The 22,421-nt window shown below is 40.3% G+C and overlaps 1 protein-coding gene and 1 long non-coding RNA gene across 8 annotated transcripts in view; one reads left to right on the plus strand and one right to left on the minus strand.

Annotated features, from left to right (window-relative positions):
• WARS2 (tryptophanyl tRNA synthetase 2, mitochondrial) overlaps window positions 1-5,158 on the minus strand; it is a 116,148-nt gene extending 110,990 nt beyond the window's left edge. For all 5 annotated transcript variants that reach the window (XR_003524601.2, XM_027621568.2, XM_027621553.2 and 2 more), the window contains exon 1: window positions 4,927-5,158. Coding sequence is in view for 4 of the 5 variants with exons in the window: in XM_027621568.2 (XP_027477369.1) it covers window positions 4,927-5,016 (90 nt within the window). In the remaining variant the exon portion in view is untranslated. The remainder of the gene's footprint in view (window positions 1-4,926) is intronic.
• Window positions 5,035-22,421, plus strand: part of LOC113937368 — a 61,477-nt gene continuing 44,090 nt past the window's right edge. For 2 of the 3 annotated variants that reach the window (XR_003524605.2, XR_003524606.2), the window contains exon 1: window positions 5,035-5,168. This is a non-coding gene — a long non-coding RNA (uncharacterized LOC113937368). The other variant, XR_003524607.2, reaches the window with a different exon arrangement.

Raw genomic sequence — 22,421 nt, forward strand, 5'->3', positions numbered from 1 at the left:
TTTAAGATTGTGTGGCACCATCTCCTGGGCCACTGTGTGTGGAGGGAGGGTGGTATGGGGGAGGTGGGGGCGGTGAGGTCAAGCAGGCAGGGCTCTAGCTACTCTTCTATTCCTGAAATCAGAAAAGCTCTGCTTTTATGTTTTATCTAACAGGGATTGATACAAGACTTTATTTGGTAAGAGAACACCACTGGTCAGGTGGAAAAAGCACAGACGAAGCTGAATCTGAATCCTGGTACCGCCATTTACTAGCTCTGACTTAGGAAAGTTACCTAATCTTTCGGAGCCTTAGTTTCCTCTTTTATAAAATGGGTAGAATAATATTTACAGGATAAGATAAAGTGTGTATAGCACATAGCACAGGGCCTTAGCACTGATAGCTAAATGTCCGTTCCTTTTCTGAAAGATAGGGTTATGTATGGATATAGGCTTAAATCTATATACTTGTGTAAGGCTCTGCAGATAGTTCTTTTGTAACCTGCAGCCATGCAACAGGTAGACTGAGAAAGGATCTCAGGGAGCAGCCTTACTCTCTTTAGCATTTCCTGGCTATGGATGCCAGAATAGTTTCTAGCAAAAATCCTCAGCATCTACTCACTGTTCCTCCTCTATATTTTCATCAGTTACCATGAGTAGTTTCCATTATCTACTCAAATATAGTTTTAAAAATTATTATTTCTAATAAGCTAAGTCAGTTCGCAAGGAAAACCAATCTAAAGAGGATTTTAAGTGAATGGACTCCTAGGCTGATTGAGCTTAAATGGGGCATTCGAGTGGGTCCATGCAACACCATTTAAAAAAAGCACAGAGATGAAATAGCCCCCTCAAACCAGCCCAGTTATTGTCTTGCAAAATGATGGCTACAGAAGCTCCTGATAGCTCTCCATGCTGATTAGCTCTTGGTGCAAGTTGGATGGACAATACATAGCAGACAAGCTAAAGGAAAAGTCACTGGGAACACTTCCCCATTTTAATGTCATTAAGATCACAGAAACCTATAACAACAAATATTAATTGCAAAATAGGGAAGGAAATCCCGATAGTAAATTTTACCATCCTAATTCCACAATTAATTAGCGTTGTGATTTTAGGCTAGTTACTTAAAGTCAGTTTCCTCATGATTTAAAATCAGGTGTTGATACCTGCCTTAAAGCCTTGTTATGAACAGTCTAGTCTCTCTTTGGTGGTATTCTTGCCAAAATCCATAACCTAATAACGAGAAAACATCAGACAAACCCAAATTGAGAGACATTCTAGTAAATAATTAACCAATCCTCTTCAAAAGTGCCAAGGTCATGAAAGACTGAAAGTGCCATAAATTGGAGGAGACATGACAGCTAAATGCAACACGGGATCCTGGATTTGATCCCAGACCAGTAAGAGACTAGTGGAAAAACTGGTGAAACTTGAAATGGGTCTTTAGCTAGTATTGTTCCAAATTTATTTCTTGGCTTAGATCACTGTATTATGATTATGTAAAAGGAAGCTTGGTGAAGGATGTACAGGAAAACTGTGTACTAATTTTGCAACTTGGTAAATCTGAAATTATTTTAAAAGAAAAAAAGTTAAAAAAAGGAGCAATTGTTTGAAAAGCCTAGTCATGAGAACTGAACACAAGAACAATTTAATACACTGCCTAGTTTTGTTTTTTGTTTTTGTTTTTTTGTTTTTTTGGGGTTTTTTGCAGGGATGATTCCTTCATCTAATGGCTAAACTTGGTAGCCATTAACATTGGGAACGGTTTGCTAATATTGGCCACACCCAGCTTGGGACAGCTAACAGTAAAGTGTGTTGTTCAACTGCAACATAATGTGGACATTTTACACTGAATGATTACAAATATTCTTGCAAAAGTCTACTAACCATCAATATTTTACTCTTGGTACAACACCATCATAAGTTAGGGCTTCAAGAAGGGTCGATTCTATGTTTGGCCAATGATGACAGGCTTAAATTTACCTAATGCCATCAGTATTTAAATGTAGCATGTCAAATCTTCATTCCTCTGACTCTGTGACTACTCTCATCTTGTCAAATGTCAACAGTTTTTTGCGAGGTAACACCTGGCAAAATAAACCGCTTTCACATAAATTGTAGACAGCTCACAATGAGTACGGCTTGAAACACTGTCATTCCTGATTTTTCTCTATTTTTTATTTTAAAGTTGAGCCCATCTCTAGCCTTGAGGGGCAAAAGCCTGCCTTTGAGATAACTAAACGTCCTCAATGCCAACCTTATTACTCAAGATTTTTTTTTTAAAGAAAACATTAAAATAACCCAGGAATCACAATACTTTATCAGTCATAGTTTCCAACACAGCACTGCTTTGGCCCACCCACTTTTGCCTCTCACCTCAAGGAGTAACTGTGTAACCAAACTAGCAACAAGCAACTTGTCTATTTCTTAGTTTTTGATAGAATCATCCATATGATAAAATTATATTTTCTGTTAGACTATACTCTTGCAAAATAATTTTTGTTTTCTACAAAGGTTATGAGGTATCATAAAAACGTCTAATGCATCTGGTTTAAGAATCCAATTCTTCCTTCACATATTTCTGCATCTGTTCACAAAAATCGCTTTGACTTCAAAGGAAGCTTTTCAAGAGAAAAAGAAAATACATACAGGAAAAGTACCCATAAATTTCTAGTCCTTTTCTAAGGCCATTTTAATAATAGCACTGTGGGACAAGTATCTTTTTAGGTCTTTAGAGATCTAAAATATCACAGATGCTATTAATGACTATGCATTTATATGGAGATTTATGCTTTAACACTTTATTCTGGGTCTAAAAGTGATATATCTTCAATTTTGAACATGTGGAAAATACAGAAAGCTTAAAGAAGAAAACTTAAGTGACTTTTAATCCACTATTCAGGAAGACCAAAGCAAAACAAAAAAAGTTAAGGCTGGTTGTTTCCTTCCAGCCTTTTTTTGTGTGCATATATTTATGTAAATATTTATTTACAAACAATATTATAATTACACTATGAAAACAATTCTGTATCTTTTCTCAGTTGGTCTTTCAAAAGACTGTATTTGTCTTTCAAACCATCATATTTAATGACTGAAAATTACATGTAGATTTATACTTTAAAAGAAATGCTCTCACTTTTATTTAATTTCTATTCTACTCAAAGATAAATTAAAGTTTTGGAAACACTAATCTGTTCTGGAAATTCTACATTAGCAGAAACTGTCTAGATTAGCAGTTGATTAACCTTAAGATAACCATATTCATTAATTCCACTGAACCAACACCAGAGTTTTAAGATATTTTTTCTTAGCATTTATAATAATTTAGTGCCCTAAAATTCCCTGGGTAATCATTAGTAGGCTCTAGCTTATTTTCCTTTTCTCTTTGATTTTTCTATTTCTCATGACATCCTCACCTCTTAGGTTTGGAAAGAGAGGAAGTTTGGATCTAAGGTTTAGTTACTTTGGTACCACAGGTTTTAATATGCTATTAGCTAGCTATAAAACAGTAAATAGCCAATTCTGGTTGTGCAGAATCAAACCTTCAAACTTCAAAAAGAGGAAGTAGTGAATGGATTTATCTAATTTCGAATCAACTCTTACCTAACACTGATGCCTGAAATTTAAAATAACGTTTAAGTAGCTGTTTTGTTGACAAAGAGCTCTCTGGTATTTCCTTTACCCTTAAATGAATCTTGTGAGGCCCATATCAATGAGGAAAACTTAAGTACAGAACATTAAATCATTTATGAGATGACAGGAAAAACAAGATAAACTCAAATCTTGGTTTTCACAATTAATCTCATTGCTTTACTTTGGCTTCATAATCATGGAGCCACAGATTTTCGAAAGCTTGAAGGAACATTAATGGGTCAAGCAATCCCACCCCTCCTCCACCCATTTTGCTAAAGAAAATAAATCCGGTGAGATTGACTTGCCATGTCACACAGCTAGCAAGTGTCAGACAAATCTCTTGACCTTTGATTTCCTAATTTCAAGTCTAGTGCTCTTTCCAATATACCAGTTACCACGCAAAATCCTCACACCTATGCATTTTGACCACGAATATGCAAGGATGCCAAGAAATCACCTAGTAATCACAGAATCTTAAGTTTCTTCGTAATTCCCTGAAGATATGTCCCAAGAGAAGTACAACAAAGTGCCTACCACCAAGATCGCACTTGGAAGACATTCAGTAAATGTCTGAATGAGTTAAGTAAATATCTAAATGACTGAAAGGTGGGATTTTTACCATGGGGGTAAAATTCTAAATACTGACGGGGTGGGTTGAAGCCGGTGTCCAAGCCCTCAGCACGACACGGTAACGGTGACAGCAGTGCTGCCAGGCGCAGGACAGGACGACGCATTTTGGCAACTTGCTGCAATTCCCTCACAGAGGGAGGTCTATGCAGGTCTACCTTGGGGAATGAGGAACCAGAGTGTAAGACTCACTGACACTTGACACTGAAGTGCCGCCCTGCCAGAATGAGGAGGTCAAGTGGCTGCTCGGACTTAAATCGTCCAATTCCTCACAAGACCTCCTCTCTAATTTCTCCGCTGGCCCCTCAGAAAGGAGGGTGAAATAGTTATGGGACCACGAGAAGGCGGGCAGCCCGGGAAAGACCGGCCCTCTCTGATGGGATAACTTCACACCCGACTTGGCTTCCCGCGTTGCCTGGCAACAGCGGCGGTGTCCCGCTCTCAGGGAAAGAGGCAGAGGCCAAGTGGGCAAGCGGAGGCGCGCTCCTCCCACCACGGCGCGTGACATCATCGCGCGTCCTTGCAACGTCGCCACGTTCCGAGTAGGGAGGCAGTCTTAGGAGACCTTAGGAGAGAAACGACTCGGTATTCTCTAGAGAAAACGGGAGGAGAGAAACCAGTCGAGGGAGGGGAGACGAGAAGGACCTAGCGGGATGCGAAGCCGGCGAGAGAAAGGCCAACTATGGTTACCTGGGGAGTCTGAGCCGCTTCGGGTCCTTTATGAAGTGCCCGGATGAAGCTCCAGCACCCACGCGCCTTCCGCATTGAGCGCATCGCCATCTTGAGAGAGGCGGAGCCGAATTGACTTGAGTGACGTCTGCCCAGAGAGCCAGTCCCTGAGTCGCAGCGGTTTTGCTTGCTGCGTAAGCGCCCCTGTCTTCCGGGTCGGCCTCTGTGCAGCTGCGTGCGGGAGTCCGGTCTTTGCAGAGCAGGTGGGGACAGGAACGGGGTGGGGCTTGGACACCTAGGTTTTGCGGAGGCTTCCGGGTGGGAGAATCTCTTTCGGCGATATTGGTAGCAGCGTTTTAGACCGGAAGAAAGTCAAGTAAATTGTCTTTCGGATTCTAGCCATCCAGAGGCAGCTTTTAAGAAGTCTCTAGGAATGGGGCCTACCCAGTCCTGTTAGAGCGCAGTAAGTGGTCCTTTGAGACTTACGTGGCCTTATTAATTCATTCGATCTACAATCGATCTAGGTTTGTTAAACCCTACCATCTGCTAGGTGCTGAAGGTGCAAAGACACCTATCTTATACGGCCTAGTGCGTAGCAGGCAAATAAATAATGCGCTGTTTTAGGCGTTATAGAAGCAAACCCCAAGATTGGGGAAGAGTGCTGGTTAAGATTGTGGCGCTTAAGCCTGGTCCAAGGCAGGCTTCAGAAGGTGATACTTGATAGAAGAAATTGTTTGCATTTTGGGTTAAATTATGAGAAGAATTAACACTACTCCTGCTTCTGCTACTGCGCTCAGAAAGCTCCCAGACAGAAAGGAACCTATCAGTAAACATATTACAGGAAGAGATTAGTCAGAATTCTTTATGTGTTTTCTTGTGTTTATCCATTGAACAAATACTGAAAATTAACCACATTTCCACAGGGAGAGGTAGAGATACTCTTAAAGCAACTGAAAACCTAACAGGTTAAGACAGAGTTTGTGAATTAAAACCATACATTAAAATCGCTTAAGAGTGGGTTTTTTGTACTGGTGAAATTAAAGCGCAATTGGTGTAATGCAGAAATAAACGGAAGGAATTAGAAGGATGAAGGCCAAAACAAAACAAAACAAAAAAAACAGAAAATCAACTGTTACTCTTCAACAAATCAGTTGAGTTTGGTTTTGTCTCGTAAGTTTGAGGTGTGTGCTGTAGTTCCAAATGTGATGACCATTAAGTAGGTCTGGAGCCCAGGAGAGAGATCCAAATTACAAAACACATGGTAATTGAAAGTAAGGAACTCTTTGAGACCACTAGGTAGAATCTATGGAATAGAAATGGTCAGATGATGGAAATTAAAAGAAGTAGTCCAAAGATATTTTAAACCCCAAAAATGTGGTCTTTACTGAAATCCAGCTAAGAGGCCTTGCCAGTGGAAGTGATAATTGATCATTATAAAAATGCACAGTGTCCCTTGTAAACATGCCTAAATGTTTTATACTCATACATACAGCAAAGCATTAAAATAGTTTTTTACAGATATATTATTAATTAAATTAAATGACCCTAGGAATTAGTAAGGTTACACTTCCGACATGCTCAGCCATCTGGATTATAAGATAAAACCTAGCAATAAAAGGAGGGTTACAGCAGAAAGCTGTCACAGGCCTGCCTACTTTATTTCCTCAAGCAGTAATTTTAGTCTCTTATCCACAGTGACTCACATGACTGATAATATTTCCATGGGAGATATTTCCAAGGCATACTCCCACTGAAGAAGGTATATCCGAGCACAAGTGGAACAACTTCAATATCTGTATTTTTTGAAGTACATTATTTTCAAAGTTAGAAGTAAGAAATTGTTTCCCATCACAGTGGTGACCTGATGACTGTTGAGCATCACTCAGCCAGCCAGGTTGCTCCTTGGACAAGGACTATTTTGTATTTCTTATATTTCTCCCAGCACCTAATATAGTACTTTCCACAGAGCGAGCACATCTTTTAAATCTAAATTTTATTTTGACAAAGTATGTAACTAATTGTCAGAGTTGGTATGTTTTTAACATCCAGGAGAAAGCCGACCGAAAAGACGCTAGACTTATTTAAAGCAAGCTAGTTTCCTCTGCCTTTGTCCTTTTTTACAATGGCATTCTGTAACCTTTTGGCATTAAGAAAGTATCATGAAAAAGCTCACCATTGTGTAAACTCACCATCTTCTGCTCTTCTAAGAAGTGCATTACAATCAGCATATTTTAATGAGTATTTTTTTAAATGTTAATCCTGAATCTTCAGGAAAAATGTGTTATTCAGGGTATCTTTTAATGAAAAATTGTATAATACACTTTTGAAATGTTTGCATACAAAGTGATTAACATTTTAAAAGTTTGCATAATGCAGGAATAGTTTGGTTACATGAGAAGTTCACTTGTGGAATATTTCATTTCCAAGTGTTTTTATGTGAAGTATCACTGTATTTATTGGCAGTATTTCACCACTGCTATTATTTGGTAAGCCAACGAACTTTAGTAAAATGAGATATAAATGTTGTACTTAAAGCAGACTTTAGATACAATTTAAAAACCTGTATAGTACTATACTTACGGCATGCACTGTATGTCTACAGATGTTCGTGCTTACAATTTTGAAAACTTGTTTAAAATTTGATTTCTCATCAACGCTTTTATTTTATAGTAAGTTCTGGTAATTTTGCTCTTTCCTTAACATTCCCTGCAAATCCCATCTTGCTTGAAACAATAGATTAAAACCAGACTGGCAGTTGGGGAACGCTTTCTATTGCAACCATGTGTGTCGGAAGAAAGGATTAGGTTTCCTTGTCCAGGAACATCAAGGGGAACCTCCACCTCTGCAGACACACCTTTATTCCTTGGTAATGGAGAGTTTATATCTAGTTAGATTTAAATGGGATAAGGAAAGAGTTTAAATCCACTCTTAGCTCTAGTAGTATAATCAGCCCTCAAGTCTCAAAGTATCTAATTTTGTTTCTCTAATTTAATTCTAAGTGTCGGGTTGGTATTAGATGCTGATCAAGGTAATGGAGAGTTGCCCTACACATTTATTCACTTAAGGAAGAATTTTGCAGACTGCAAAGACTAGATGGCATCTATGTTCAAAACTACTTAAAGCACAACCCATTCACCTCTGACCTTTCCTCTATATTGAATATGTTTTTCAAATATAGAGGAAGAGATTCCATAGTGGAGGTAGACCTTTCTCTTCGTAATTTGGGATAGAGCCATGCTATGTTATGCTGGACTCAATTCTAAGGTCCTAAATCAAAGTGAGACAAGAGTCCACCCTTGAGTGAGATCACTTCTGAGTGTCATTAAAGTATGCAGGAAACCATAATAATAACTGGGAGATTATTTCTTTCTCCTCCCCCACCTTTGGCTTAATTCTAGTTCTGCCCCTCATTTCATAAAGCAATGAAAGTCATCCAAAGATTCTAAGTACTTTGACAAAAATCACAGAATGAATAAGAGCCGGTTAGAAAGAATTATAATCTCCAGACAAAGGCTCTACATTAAGTGACACCACTATAAAGTGAAGTAGGTAAGGCTAGGGCTGATCCAAGGGCAAGGTTTCACCTAAAGGCACATATTTGTGTCATGCTTCCAAGTCAAGGCGACTAAATGATTTTTAAAGGGTTGATGTACTCATCTCTCCACCCCTAACATTAAAAAGGTGCTGTCTTTCCCTAGCAGTTTTTGGGGAAGTGCATATTATATCATCTTCTTTGTGTGAGAATAATAAGCAGGAGGCCTATCTGGTCTTTGGGAGAGGTGCTTAGGGGTGTAAGGGAGGCATTGCTATCATTTTTTTCCTGGAAGCTGCCATCTAGCAAAATTAAAGGACAGGCTGCCTGTTGTGGCTAGCAAAACAGAATTTTTCTCAGAGCATCTTTTCCTTAAAATTAGGGGCCAAGGCCATAGTTTCTTCCAAATTCGACTTTTTACCTTAAGGACTGTCTTTCCCACTTCACAGTTGGGGGTGGGAGAAGGTGAGGATGGTGGAGAGAGAGCCTACGTAAGGGTATAATTTGCATGCGTTGCTCTTCAGAGAAGTGACTCCATTACTTGTAGAGTCCTTAGCGTGGGGTACCAGGAAGAGGATTGATTATATGGGGATGGTGCAGGCCCAGGAACTCCTGTTCATATTTAATCTTCCTCTCTATACTTTTTTTTTTTTTACTCCTGTTTCAACATCAGAGTACAGGTCTTCAAAGAAGACCGAGAATTGCTCCTGTAAGTATGGATCCAGAATGGGGGAAATAATTTTCTAGAAATGTAGGAGACTACTTTCAGTATTTTCTATCCCCATCGTTCACCCTCAGTCTTAGGACACATGTTCCATGGAAGAAATGGAGCTTAGAAATTAGCAAATTAAAGTTTGGGAAGAACATTTTACTTGTTGTCTCTCTTTGCATGCCGTGTCTGTTCCAGAAGGTATGGCCCTGAAGACAAAATCTACATGTTACCTGCGCACTCATTCTGTTTTTAAATCACCACCCTTTGCTTCCAGCTACTTCATAGTGGGTGAACAGGCTTTCCACTTCTGAGTTTATGTTTTACAAAAAGAACTAAGTCTCAACAAAGTTTCTTGGAGTGTCTTCCAAATAGGTTCCTTTCTATGTAATCAAACTCCCTTCCCACACTCTGTCTCTGTGGTGTGATGCTAGGAACAACCGGAAGTGAGACACAATGCTTAGATTTTGATCTTTCTTAAAAAACAACATGAAAATATTGATCTCTCCGAAACGAGAGAGTGTTAACCTCATTGTCTCAGTCAAATATCATCCTAACCAGTTAGATTCTGTTGGACTTTTCCAAAACCGACAGTTGCAGTCATCTGTGATTTCTTCACTTTTTGTCCTTAATAAGTAGAAGTGAGCATGAACTCAGAGAAAATTTGTATGCTGGCCACATTACTGATCTCAGTGAACCATTTAACCTTCATGTGCCTCTTTTTTCATATCTGAAAGTGAGTAAAAATAGGAGGGCTACAAAGAAAATGAAAACACTAATTTGAAAAGATCATCTGTACCCCTATGTTTATTGTAGTATTATTTATAATAGCCAAGATATGGAAGCAACCTAAGTGTCACCCGATAGACAAGTGGATAAGGAAGATGTCACACACACAAACACACACAGACACACAGGAATATTATGCAGCCATAAAAAGGACGAGATTTTGCCATTTGAGACAGCATGGTTGGACCTAAGAAGGTATTACGCTAAGTGAAGTGAGTCAGACAGAAAGACAAACACCATATGATTTCACTTGTGTAGAATCTAAATAAACAAATGAATAAACAAAAAGTAGAATCAGACCTATAAATACAGATAACAAACTGATGGTTGCCAGAGGGGAAAAGGGTTGGGGGATGGGCAAAATGGGTAAATGGGAGTGGGAGATCTAGGCTTCCAGTTATAGCATGAATGAGTCAAGGAACTAAAAGCACAGCATAGGGAATATAATGATTGATACTGTAATAATGTTGTGTGCTTACAGATGGTAGCTAAACTTGTGATGAGCATAACATAGTATATAGAGAAGTTCAATCACTGTTGTCCACCTGAAACCCATATAGCGTTGTGTGTCAACTATACTCAAAAAAATTAAAATAGGAGGGCCAGAGGAGATACATTGTAACTCTTGTGGTTCTAGGAACTAGTTTCTGTTTTCTCTCAGATTCATTTAGAGTTGGAGACATAGGTATTAACAGTCAGGATCCACATTTCAGAGCACATCCCCTGACCCCATGTCCATGGCAGATATTGACATGCAGATATTGAGAAGGGGCCTCAAAATTTTCCCAAGACTGCTCCAGGCAGCTACTCTCCATCAAATAAAATGGGCCCTACTTGTCATCCTGTCACAGCCGGGTTAGGTTTATGAAAAACAGAATATGAAACTTTTCTCACCTAACTGTGACCACGAAATGGCTCTCCACACATCTTTTTTTTTTTTTTTTTTTTGAGAGAGCATGCACGAGTGTGGGGAGGAGCAGAGGGACAGAGAGAATCAAGCAGGCTTCATGCTCAGTGTGGAGCCCGACATGGGGCTTGATCTCACAGTTCTTGAGGTGATCCCCTGAGCCGAAGTCAAGAGTTGGATGCTTGAGTGACTGAGACACCCAGGCGCCCCTCCACACAGCTTTTCAGAGGATAAGCAAGAAGAACATCCTGACCCATTATTCTTCCTAGCTGCTTTAGGTGGCAGTTCACTTAGTTCCCAGTCATCTTGTTTTTGTTATTTCTCAGAAGTATACTCATAATTTTGTAATTGGCAGTCACAGTGATTTATGTGACAGCTGCTAACCCAAGAGTTGGAGGAGAGGGTTATCCAGCAGGTGCTGTGATCTTAGGGGAGGAAGGTAGCCAGTATCCACCCACAGCCTGGAAGGTGTGGGGAATGTGGTGGATGGGGTGATGGCATAGGGGCAATAGCCCTGCCTCCCTCCTCTCCCATCCCCTGATCTGATCTTTTGGTTCCTCCCATTCGCTGAACCTCAGGACAAAGGAACATGATTTATCTGGTCCATAAAGGTCAGTCCTTCTCCCTCACCCCACATCTCCCACAAGCCCAGAACAGGCTACAAAACGGTGGCAGGGGATCTGGAAGGCCAAATGGAAAGATTCAGTACAGAGCTACTATCCATCTACAGAACTAGAAATCCAACTCTGAAAAAATGATAAAAATCTAAATCTTACTAGGATAGCTTTCTAACCAGGCATTGCGTTTGAAGGCAAGACTGTTTTCATCTCTGACCTAGCAGACTACTTGGGACATCAGAGGAGGCCTCAATAAATGTTGGCCGATTGATTAAATGGACAAATAAACACATGTGAGGAGGAAGAGGGAGATGTGCAGTGGGATATTTTAAATACAGCGCAGGGAATTGGGGGAAAAAATTTAAAGCCTAAAATAAGCCCTGGAAGCATTTTTAAAAATCTCTGATATATGCCTGCTTTCTTGTGGTTTGCTCTTTCCACTAAAAAGCAGAATGCATAAAATATTCTGATTAGTTGAGGGTTATTACTTAGGTTCCAACTAATGTTTTATATATAAATCTAAATTACTGCTTTTCCTCCATTCCTCTTCTCTTTCTGTTCAGTCGAATCCCTGTGGGAGGGAGAAACATTCCTGTGGTGGGTAAAATAATTTCTATGGAAATTATTCAAAACACAATTTCTGTAAACACTATGTGAAGATATGATTTATTTTTGGATTCAGCCCTCATGCTTGCATCATCTCCGTATTTATCATCAAGCTGTTTGCCAGTATCTCTTCTTAAGGATCTGTCCGTATCGGTTTTGCATCTAAGAAGATGAACTTCCATCAGGAGGGTTAAAGCACTGGGAAAAAAGCAAGAAGAAATTGTGTTCCAGTAGACAATGAATGGGTGTACTGAAAAGAATACTGGATTTTATGCCCAGTTCTGACTCTGCTATAACTAGCAGAAGTGACACTGGAAAGTGCTTAACCTCTCAGCCTGCTTTTTATGTGAAAAAAAGATGGGAGTGGTTGAACCAGCTGATTCTCAAGTCTCCTTCCAGCCCTTAATAAGCTTATGCTCATGCAGGGGCCTCGTTTTTAACCAAGGATCTCCTGGTACTTTGGCTGATAGGATGAAACATGCTCACGTTTTGATAGATGATCCAGCCGGGACCTCAATGATTCCCTAACTATTAATTAAATAATTAATCATTATGCTACTAATAATAATTATTATAACTATTAATTATTATTCCGCACTGTTCATGTGTGGAAGACCCAGAAACTGTCTTGGAGAACCTGGTGTTGGAGGTATTGAACTGAAACGTGACTAACTTGAAGAGCGGATTGTTAGTGAGGAAACCATTAGATAGTAAATTAAAAGGAAACGTGGAATAATGCATCTTCTAATAGTACCTGCATCTCTGGGGTGGGGGGCAGTTTGGCAGCTAGTGCCTGGGGAGAGAGCCTGGAGGTAGAGCAAGAACTGGAGGAGAAGGGTTCAGTTAACTCTGAAGTTTGCCGGTCAAAAGTGCCATTGCTCTGTTCACACTATTTACTCATTCAAAAATCGTTTACTGCCTGCTTACTGCATGCCCATAAAACTGAATCACTAAAAAGGTGATCTTGTGTCACCATAGGCACCACATATGATACTTCCTACAGTTACCATGTGTATCACCTTCTTTTCTTGACTATAGTTTCTTAGTTCCCACTCTGAAAATTTGGAGAGAAGGACCTGGAAAGGCAGCATTCTATCCTTAACTCCTTCTCCACCCACCTGCCTCCCATCCTTCCTTCCTTCCTTCTTCTTTCCCATGCTTATTGACCCCCTACTATTAACCTGGGACTGTCTAAAGCACTGGGATCCATGAAGGATAAAGATGTGGATCCCACCTTGGGGAATCTGAGTACTGCAGGGAAGATTTCTTGTCAACCTGTTAAAACACAACAGGGGAGGTGCCGTCCTAGAGCATGCACATGGTAGTGTGAACTCAAGTCCCCCATTTAAAAAAAAAATATTAGCAACTAGAAGACTCAGTGTGAGTCCACAGGGTCACTGACAGAACAAGGATGCAGTTCTTAGGGTCTGTCTCCCAGTCAACACGCACAGCTCCTACACCAGCCCTGGCTACCCTTAGCAATTACCTCGTCACTGTCAGTTACCCCCTCAGTAAGAGCAAGACCTCCATGCCGAGGGCACAGAAGTTCACACGAAATAGGACTGCTTTCTCCTTGAAGAACACCATCCCTTCAGAGCTTAGGTTATTCTTCTTATCCTAGAAGTGCTTGGAGATCAAAGAGGGAAGGAAAAAGAAGGGGTCTCTAGCGCCGACCTTTTGCTGTGTTAGGAAGATCCCACTCCAATCCTGGTGCCACGCCTTTTGTTAAAATAGTAAGGCCTCGTTTCCTAGAACACTGGGTTTAGCTCTCATAGATTCTTAGACCTTTCCAGTTGTCTGACATTTGATACCGTGGGGCAGTGGGCTGCAGTGGGGTGGGAAGATATGCTGCTCATAACAGAAACACAGACTCGAGGGCTTGACATTCTGTTACGTACACATAAGCAAATACTTATTGGGGTCTATCATGTACCAGGCACCATGCTAGGTGCCAAGTATACAAAGCTGAATAAGATACTCTCTGCACTCTTCAAGATCACAATTTAATGAGGAAAACTGCAAGCAGCAAGAGCATTTTGGGGAAAACGTTTTTGTATCAAGAAGGCCTTTTCATTTCCTTTGAATCAGACTTTGGGGGCAGTCCTGACTCTACTCCTTGCTCTTTGTATGACCTCAGACAGGCTTCCTACAGGTCTGGGCCCCAGTTCCCTCATCTGGAGATGAGGCCAAAGGAAAACAAATTCCCCGCGTGCCCTTACAGCTCTGAGGTGAGGACTGAGCAGCACTGGAAGGAGGAACTGAATGGAATTTTGAATTGGAAAGAGGACCAGGGTGCCCTCAGGAGGGATAACTACAAAGGAAGCATGGCATGCACATGAATAAGGCATACTGAAAGGTGAAGTTAAAGAGAATAAGGTATGAACACCTCTGCCTGCTTCCTTCCTTAAACCCTTAGGTCTATTTCTTAATTAGCAGCCACAGCAACCCATTAAAATGTATGTCAGATTCTAGTCACCCCTCTGCTCAAAACCCTCCAGTGGCTTTACATGTCATGTGGGAAAAATCCCAAGTCCTTACCAGGACCTGTAAGGCCCCTTTGATCTACGTTCTCCAATCCAGCCTCCCTTTCTGGCCTCTTGCCCACACTGCCTCCCCTTTACCTTGCTCTGCCTGGGACACCCTGGTCTCCTCACCAGTCCTCAACCCTTATCACCATCTAACATATTCTACTTAATTTATTTGCTCCTCCTCTAGAATGTAAGCACACAAGAGCAGAGAATTTTGTCTGTTTCATTCATCTCTAAATTTTAGAATGTGGATGGTTAGTAAACATATTTGTTGAATGAGTTTCCCCAGTTTACAGATAAGGAAGGTAAGATCCAAGAAGGAAAGTGAGTGAGGTCAAACGGTTCCTTAGAAGGAGAGTCTGGACCAGTAAGTACTTAGCTCTTCTATCTCTCTGCCATGGTAGACAGAATGATGGGCTGCAGAGGTGTCTACGTCCCACTGCCCAGAACCATGGCAGAAGGCACTGTGCAGATGTGATGAATTTAAGAATCTTGCAATGGGGGTGATGATCCTTCCGATTGTTCACTTGACTTCTGACTTCCCTTCCCGTGGCTTCTTCATTTGTTTGCTGATGTATTAATTCACTTAGCCAGCATTTACTGTATATATTGTTATATCCCTTTTAGCAAAGGAAAAAGGAAGGATGTGAAAGGGGAACATTTACATCTTTATGTAATTTTTTTAAAAAGCAGTGGGACTAAGTGTGTGCATATGTTTTACTTTAATTTGAGGATTTCCAGTATTTTTTAATTTTAAAAATAGAAACAAATATTTTCTGAGAGTTACTTTGAACCAGGCATTATGGCAGACACTGGACATAAAAGAAAATTCCTGAACTACACACACTTAGAGCTCAGTAGGGGTGATAAGTGAACAGAGTATTGCCCCACAGAAAGCAAGTGCCACCAGGGGGGAGTCAGGGCTTTGGTGGAGGCCCAGAGGGGGCAGCTAACCCTGCCTGGAGGACAGCATCAGTGGGGATGGGACGGCAAATAGAGAATCCCAAAACTAACATCTCAGTGGAGTGGTCAATCATTACCAAGGTTTGGGCCCTGTGGGCTTGCCTGTCCCTGGCCGTGTCTATTTTGCTAAACAGAGCCAGCTGTTCTGTGGATGCCCTTTCCCCCAGTTCTGGTGTCTGCCCCTGGTCCCTTCACTCACTGTGTCCCACGCCCTGGCATGACACAGCATTTTCAGACCTTTCTCAGAAATCTATTTAGAGCCAATATCCTGTGCGGTTCACGAGGAGTCAAGGCCAGGATGAGATAAGGGAGGGGCTTACGGCGAACACAGACAAAGCCAAGGGGTAAATATGCATGCTTTCATCTGCCTTCCCCAGACAGGATGCTTTCACACCACTTTCTATAATTCAAACAGTATGTTTCTCCTTAACATACTGTGAAGATGTGATGGCTATCTATATTCAAGCCACATGAGACATGTTCTTCTCCCAAGATGGGGTTAGCACCCCTCCCGGTGCTCCCTTGGTTGGCACGCTGTGCTCCCATATTTTACAGGGTCTTTCACACCCTATCCCATCTCTGGACTGTCTGCGTGCTCCATGGACCCCTCAGATCCTGCTAGAGCAGCAACCGGTCTTGCTTGAGACACTGGACATAAAAGAAAATTCCCGAACTACACACACTTAGAGCTCAGTAGGGATGACAACTGACAGGTGGGACATCCTCCCTTCCCCCCCCACCCCCGCACACAGAGGGTGCTTAATAAATAATCACTTCATTGAATTGAACAGTATACGATGTAGGTGCTAGTTTAGGCAAATTTTGAAACATCTGAAGCCACACTCATTTGGGAAGGCTGAAAAATGGTTCTCCATTTTAATTGATTATTGCGAAGCAAAAAAAATGTTCTGGCGATTCTCAAATAAATATTCACCAAAGACATCTCAGCCTGATTTGACAGGCTGAGCAGGGATGCAGGCTGAGTACGTAACAGAAACCATATTTGAGTTGCCCTCTTCTTTGCGGTTGTGTAGGAGAAAGAGCACAGGACAGGCGAGGGAAAAATGCTTTGAAAACTCTGAAGTGGGTTGCAGATGTTAGTTTTTGCTTTCCCACAACTGCAGCAGAAACTGCCCCTGCGCTCAGTCACTTGGAGACCAAAGTGGACATCAGTGTCGGGATGGGACTCAGGAATGGTACGGAGGAGTGGTGACTTGTTGCACAGAGCATTCAGCTGTCCTGGGCTTAGCCAGGGGGCAGATGGCTTTCCATGGCTGGAATTGCTAAGGGATGGTGAGGGGAGGACTTGGGCCTTGCTTTCACTGAATTGGTGATGCAGAGTATCCAGAAACCTTGGAACAATAACACCGTTCCGGTACCTACTTAAGGAAGTCAACTGTTGATTGATTTTTTTAAAATTAAAATCAGACAAGTGACAGTGACACATCCTAGTGCCATTTCATACCATTCCAGACTTCTCAGAAGCAGTTAATGCCAGTTTTGCCTTCTCCAGCAGAGATTCCTAGCCCTGGCTTTGCAACAATCCAAGGATCCTGCAGTGCTCCAGGGGAATTGCAAAATACTCCTAAATATTCTAAAAATGAAATTAAATATTCATTTTATTTTAATTAACATATGCCATACTTCTAGAAGATGTCGGGACTATGGAATGACATGGCCAACCATCATATGCGACAACTCTGAGGTATGGCTGTGAATTCTCAGACTACGGTACTGATGGCCTGCCATCCCATGCGTCCAATGTCTGATTTTCTTCTTGGCCAGCTATGAGGGTTAGCCAATACTTTTTCTCTCTGTGTGCCTAGGAAAATTTTATAGGTCCGGGATGGTCACATATTATTTCATAAAGCCTTCCTTAGTCTAGTAGGTTCTAGTAATTCTTGATCTTTCTCAAATAAGTACTGGTCAAGTATTCCCCAATAACAAAGTAACTAAGCATCCACATTTTCCGACTGTAATACAATCTCGGTATGAGGAAGCTATTTTCTGGTCTCTGGGATTTAGAAAGTAAACATGTAACAATTAGGAATGCTAGCATCAGGGTCCAGGAGGCAGATGTCTGCACTTCTCCATCCCAAGAGCCTCACTTCAAATTTCTTGCTCTTTTCCTTTTTGCTTAAGTGTTCTTGCTGTGCTGCCTGGGAAGTTAGGTGTGTTGTTATAACACAATGAATTACGTCAGACAAAACCCAATTCGCTTTTCTTTTCCCTTCCGGTTCCACTATACCTGAGGCAAAACTCAACCATTCTCTTCCATGCTGTAGAATGACTATTGAAAAGGAAGGATGTAGAAAAAAGAAAACTTTCAGGGGATAGTGGGAAACAAATGCATTACGATTTACTTAACAGGGAATTGTAAGTAGGAGTTACGTCCAAGAACATGGAAATTGCTTATTTAAAATACTTTTTAAATTTTTTCTTTTCTTTGTTTTTCTTCTTTTCTCTCCCAGAAGAACTATAGAGGTGAGTTATCTATTTTTTTCTTCTGCTCCTTTTTTTATTGAAATATAATTTACATACAGTGTTACATTAGTTTCAGGTGTACGATATAATGATTCAGCAATTCTATACATTTCTCAGTGCTCAAGATAACTGTACTCTTTATCCCTTTTACCTACTTCACCCATCCCCCCATCTACCTCCCCTATGGCAACCACCAGTTTGTTCTCTGTATTTAAGAGTCTATTTTTTAAAAAGATTTTATTTACTTATTTGAGAGAGAGAGAGAGAGAGAGAGAGCACAAGCAGGGGGAGGGGCAGAGGAAGAAGGAGAAGCAGACTCCCCGCTGAGCAGGGAGCCCACCGCAGGGTTTGATCCCAGAGCCCCGAGATCATGACCTGAGCTGAAGGCAGACGCTTAACTATCTGAGCCACCCAGGTGCCTCTAAGAGTCTGTTTTTTATTTGTCTCTTTTTACTTTGTTCATTTGTTTTGTTTATGAAATCCCACCTATGTGTGAAATCATAGGTATTTTTCTTTCTCTGACTGACTCATTTCACTTAGCATCATACTCTCTAGGCCCATCCACGTTGTAGCAAATGGCAAGATTTCATTCTTTTTTATAGCTGAGTAATATTGTAATATTCAATTATATATATATATCTCCCATCTTCCTTATCCATTCATCTATGGATGGACATTTGGGTGCTTCCATATCTTGGCTATTGTAAATAATGCTGCAATAAACATAGGGGTACACATATCTTTTTGAGTTAGTGTTTTCATTTTCTTTGGGAATTATTGGATCATATGGTATTTATATTTTTAATTTTTTGAGGACCCTCCATACTGTTTTCCACAGTGGCTGCACCAGTTTGCATTTCCACTAACAGTGCACGAGGGTTCCTTTTTCTCCACATCCTCACCAACACTTGTTATTTCTTGCATTTTTGGTTCTTAGCCATTCTAACAGGTGTGAGGTGATAAACTATTGTGGTTTTAGTTTGCATTTCCCTGATGATGATGTTGAGCATCTTTTCATGTGTCTGTTGGCCATCTGGATGTCTTCTTTGGGAAAGTGTCTATTCAGGTCCTCTGTCCATTTTAATCAGATTATTTGGGTTTTTTTTTTTTCAGTGTTGAGTTGTATGAGTTCTCTATATATTTTGGATATTAACCCCTTATTTGATATATCATTTGCAAATATCTTTTCTCATTCAATAGGTTCCCTTTTTGTTTTGTGGGTCATTTCCTTCGCTTTGCAAAAGCTTTGTGTTTTGGTGTAGTCCCAATAGCTTAATTTTGCTTTTGTTTCCCTTGCCTTAGCTTTTCTATGGCTGTTTCTATGCCTGATGTCAAAGAAATTACTGCCTATGTTTTCTTCTATGAGTTTTGTGGCTTCAGGTCTCACATTTAGATCTTTAATTCATTTTGAGTTTATTTTTTTGTATATTGTGAGAAAGTGGTCCAGTTTCATTTTTTGCATGTAGCTGTCCAGTTTCCCCAGCACCATTTGTTGAAGAGACTGTCTTTTCAGCACTGTATATTCCTGCTTCCTTTGTTGTGGATTAATTGACCATGTAAGTGTGTGTTTATTTCTGAGCTCTCAGTTCTGTTCCATTGATCTCTATATCTACTTTTGTTCCAGTACCATTTTAAAAAGAATACATGCACATGCTAATGGAAAAAAATCAAAATGTAAGGAAAAATACAAAACAAAAGTAAATGTTCTGTTCTCCAATATCCCACCCCAAGTCTCCATGGCCAAAAGAAACACCCTCAGCCATTGGTTTTGCATCCCCCCTGAAGAAGTCTATGCATATTACAAAAATGTCACAAACAACCACATGCTGTCTTTTGGTACATGTCCTACAACTTGATGTTTTTCCCTTATTGTGTCTTAAACATCTTTACATATCAGTAAACATCTATACCTCAGTTTAAAAGAAAATTTCAAGCTTCATAGTATTCCATTGAGTGAAAATATCATTATTTGTTTATACAATCTCTTTTTGGATTGTTTTTTCATCATTACTATTGCAAACAATACTTCAGTGAACACCTTTGTAAATATGTACTTGTGCACATAAGAAAATCTAATATCTGCAGGGTAGACTTCTAAAAGTGGCATGGCTAATTCTGAGATTACATGTATTTACATCTTGATAATTATCTCCTAATTTAGCCTCCAACTTGTTTTTATTTTATTTTATTTTATTATGTTATGTTAGTCACCATACAATACATCATTTGTTTTTGATGTGGTGATCCACGATTCATTGTTTTCATATAACACCCAGTGCTCCATGCAGTACGTGCCCTCCTTAATACCCATCACCAGGCTAACCTATCCCTCCACCCCCATCCCCTCTAAAACCCTCAGTTTTTTTCTCAGAGTCCATAGTCTCTCATGGTTCATCTCTCCCTCCAGTTCCCCCCCCCTCATTTTTCCCTTCCTTCTCCTAATGTCTTCCATGTTATTCCTTATGTTCCACAAATAAGTGAAACCATATGATAATTGACTTTCTCTGCTTGACTTATTTCACTTAGCATAATCTCCTCCAGTCCCATCCATGTTGATGTAAAAGTTGGGTATTCATCCTTTCTGATGGCTGAGTAATATTCCCTTGTATACATGGACCACATCTTCTTTATCCATTCATCTGTTGAAGGGCATTTCAGCTCTTTCCACAGTTTAGCTATTGCAGACGTTGCTGCTATGAACATTGGGGTGCATATGGCCCTTCTTTTCACTACATCTGTGTCTTTGGGGTAAATACCCAGGAGTACAATTGCTGGGTCATAGGGTAGCTCTAATTTTAATTTTTTGAGGCACCTCCACACTGTTTTCCAAAGTGGTTATACCAACCTGCATTTGCACCAACAGCATAAGAGGGCTCCCCTTTCTCCACAACCTCTCCAACATTTGTTGTTTCTTGCCTTGCCAATTTTTGCCATTCCAACCGGTGTAAGGTGGTATCTCAATGTGGTTTTGATTTGAATTTCCCTGATGGCTAATGATGATGAACATTTTTTCATGTGTCTGTTAGCCATTTGTATGTCTTCTTTGGAGAAGTATCTGTTCGTGTCTTCTGCCTATTTTTTGCCTTGATTATTTGTTTTTTGGGTGTTGAGTTTGAGAAGTCTTTTCTAGATCTTGGATACCAGCCTTTTATCTGTAGTGTCATTTGCAATACAACTGTAGAAAGAGAAATTAGAGAAACGATTCCATTTACAATAGCACCAAAACCCATAAGATACCTCAGAATAAACCCAACCAAAGAGGTAAAGGATCTATAGGAACAACAGAATGCTCATGAAAGAAATCAAAGGAGACACAAAAAGATGGAAAAACATTCCATGCTCATAGATCGGAAGAATAAACATTGTTAAAATGTCTATGCTACCCAGAGAAATCTATACTTTCAATGCCATCCCGATCAAAATTTCAATAACATTTTTCAAAGTGCTGGAACAAACAATCCTAAAATTTGTATGGAATCAGAAAAGACCCCAAATTGCCAAGGAAATGTTGAAAAAGAAATACAAAGCTGGGGGCATCACGTTGCCCAATTTCAAGCTATATTACAAATCACTGATCACCAAGACAGCATGGTACTGGCACAAAAACAGACATATAGACCAATGGAACAGAATAGACAGCCCAGATATAGACCCTCAACTCTATAGTCAAATAATCTTCGACAAAGCAGGAAAAAATATGCAATGGAAAAAAAGACAGTCTCTTCAATAAATGGTGCTGGGAAAATTGGATAGCCACATGCAGAAGAATGAAACTTGACCATTCTCTAACACCATACACAAAGATAAACTCAAAATGAATGAAAGACCTCAATGTGAGACAGGAATCCATCAAAATCCTAGAGGAGAACATAGGCAGTAACCTCTTCGACATTGGCCGCAGCAACTTCTTTCAAGATACATCTCCAACGGCTAGTGAAACAAAAGCAAAAATGAACTTTTGGGACTTCATCAAGATAAAAAGCTTCTGCACAGCAAAGGAAACAGTCAACAAAACAAAGAGGCAACCCACAGAATGGGAGAAGATATTTGCAAATAGCCTCCAACTTGTTAACCAATGTATACATTCAGTAACAACGCATGAGAGTGTGTTTCTTAACTGTTCCCATCCCTGGAAATTTGTTATCTCTGGGTTCAAGGAAATACTTTTACTTTTTACTTTCAAAAACATCTGTACTATATAAACAGGATATAAGATGATGATTCCTTTTGTAATTAAAAAAGATTAAAGAGATTTAGAACACTTGTTTGTAACTGTTTGGGGGAATAAGATTCTACTTGCAAATTACAGCCCAGAATGTAAGACCATTCATCAAAAGAAGACCACAGGAGGGGGCAGTTAGAAACAGAGCTCCGATAAGGA

The sequence above is a fragment of the Zalophus californianus genome, chromosome 4, assembly GCF_009762305.2.
Source record: "Zalophus californianus isolate mZalCal1 chromosome 4, mZalCal1.pri.v2, whole genome shotgun sequence".
Classification (NCBI taxonomy): domain Eukaryota; kingdom Metazoa; phylum Chordata; class Mammalia; order Carnivora; family Otariidae; genus Zalophus; species Zalophus californianus.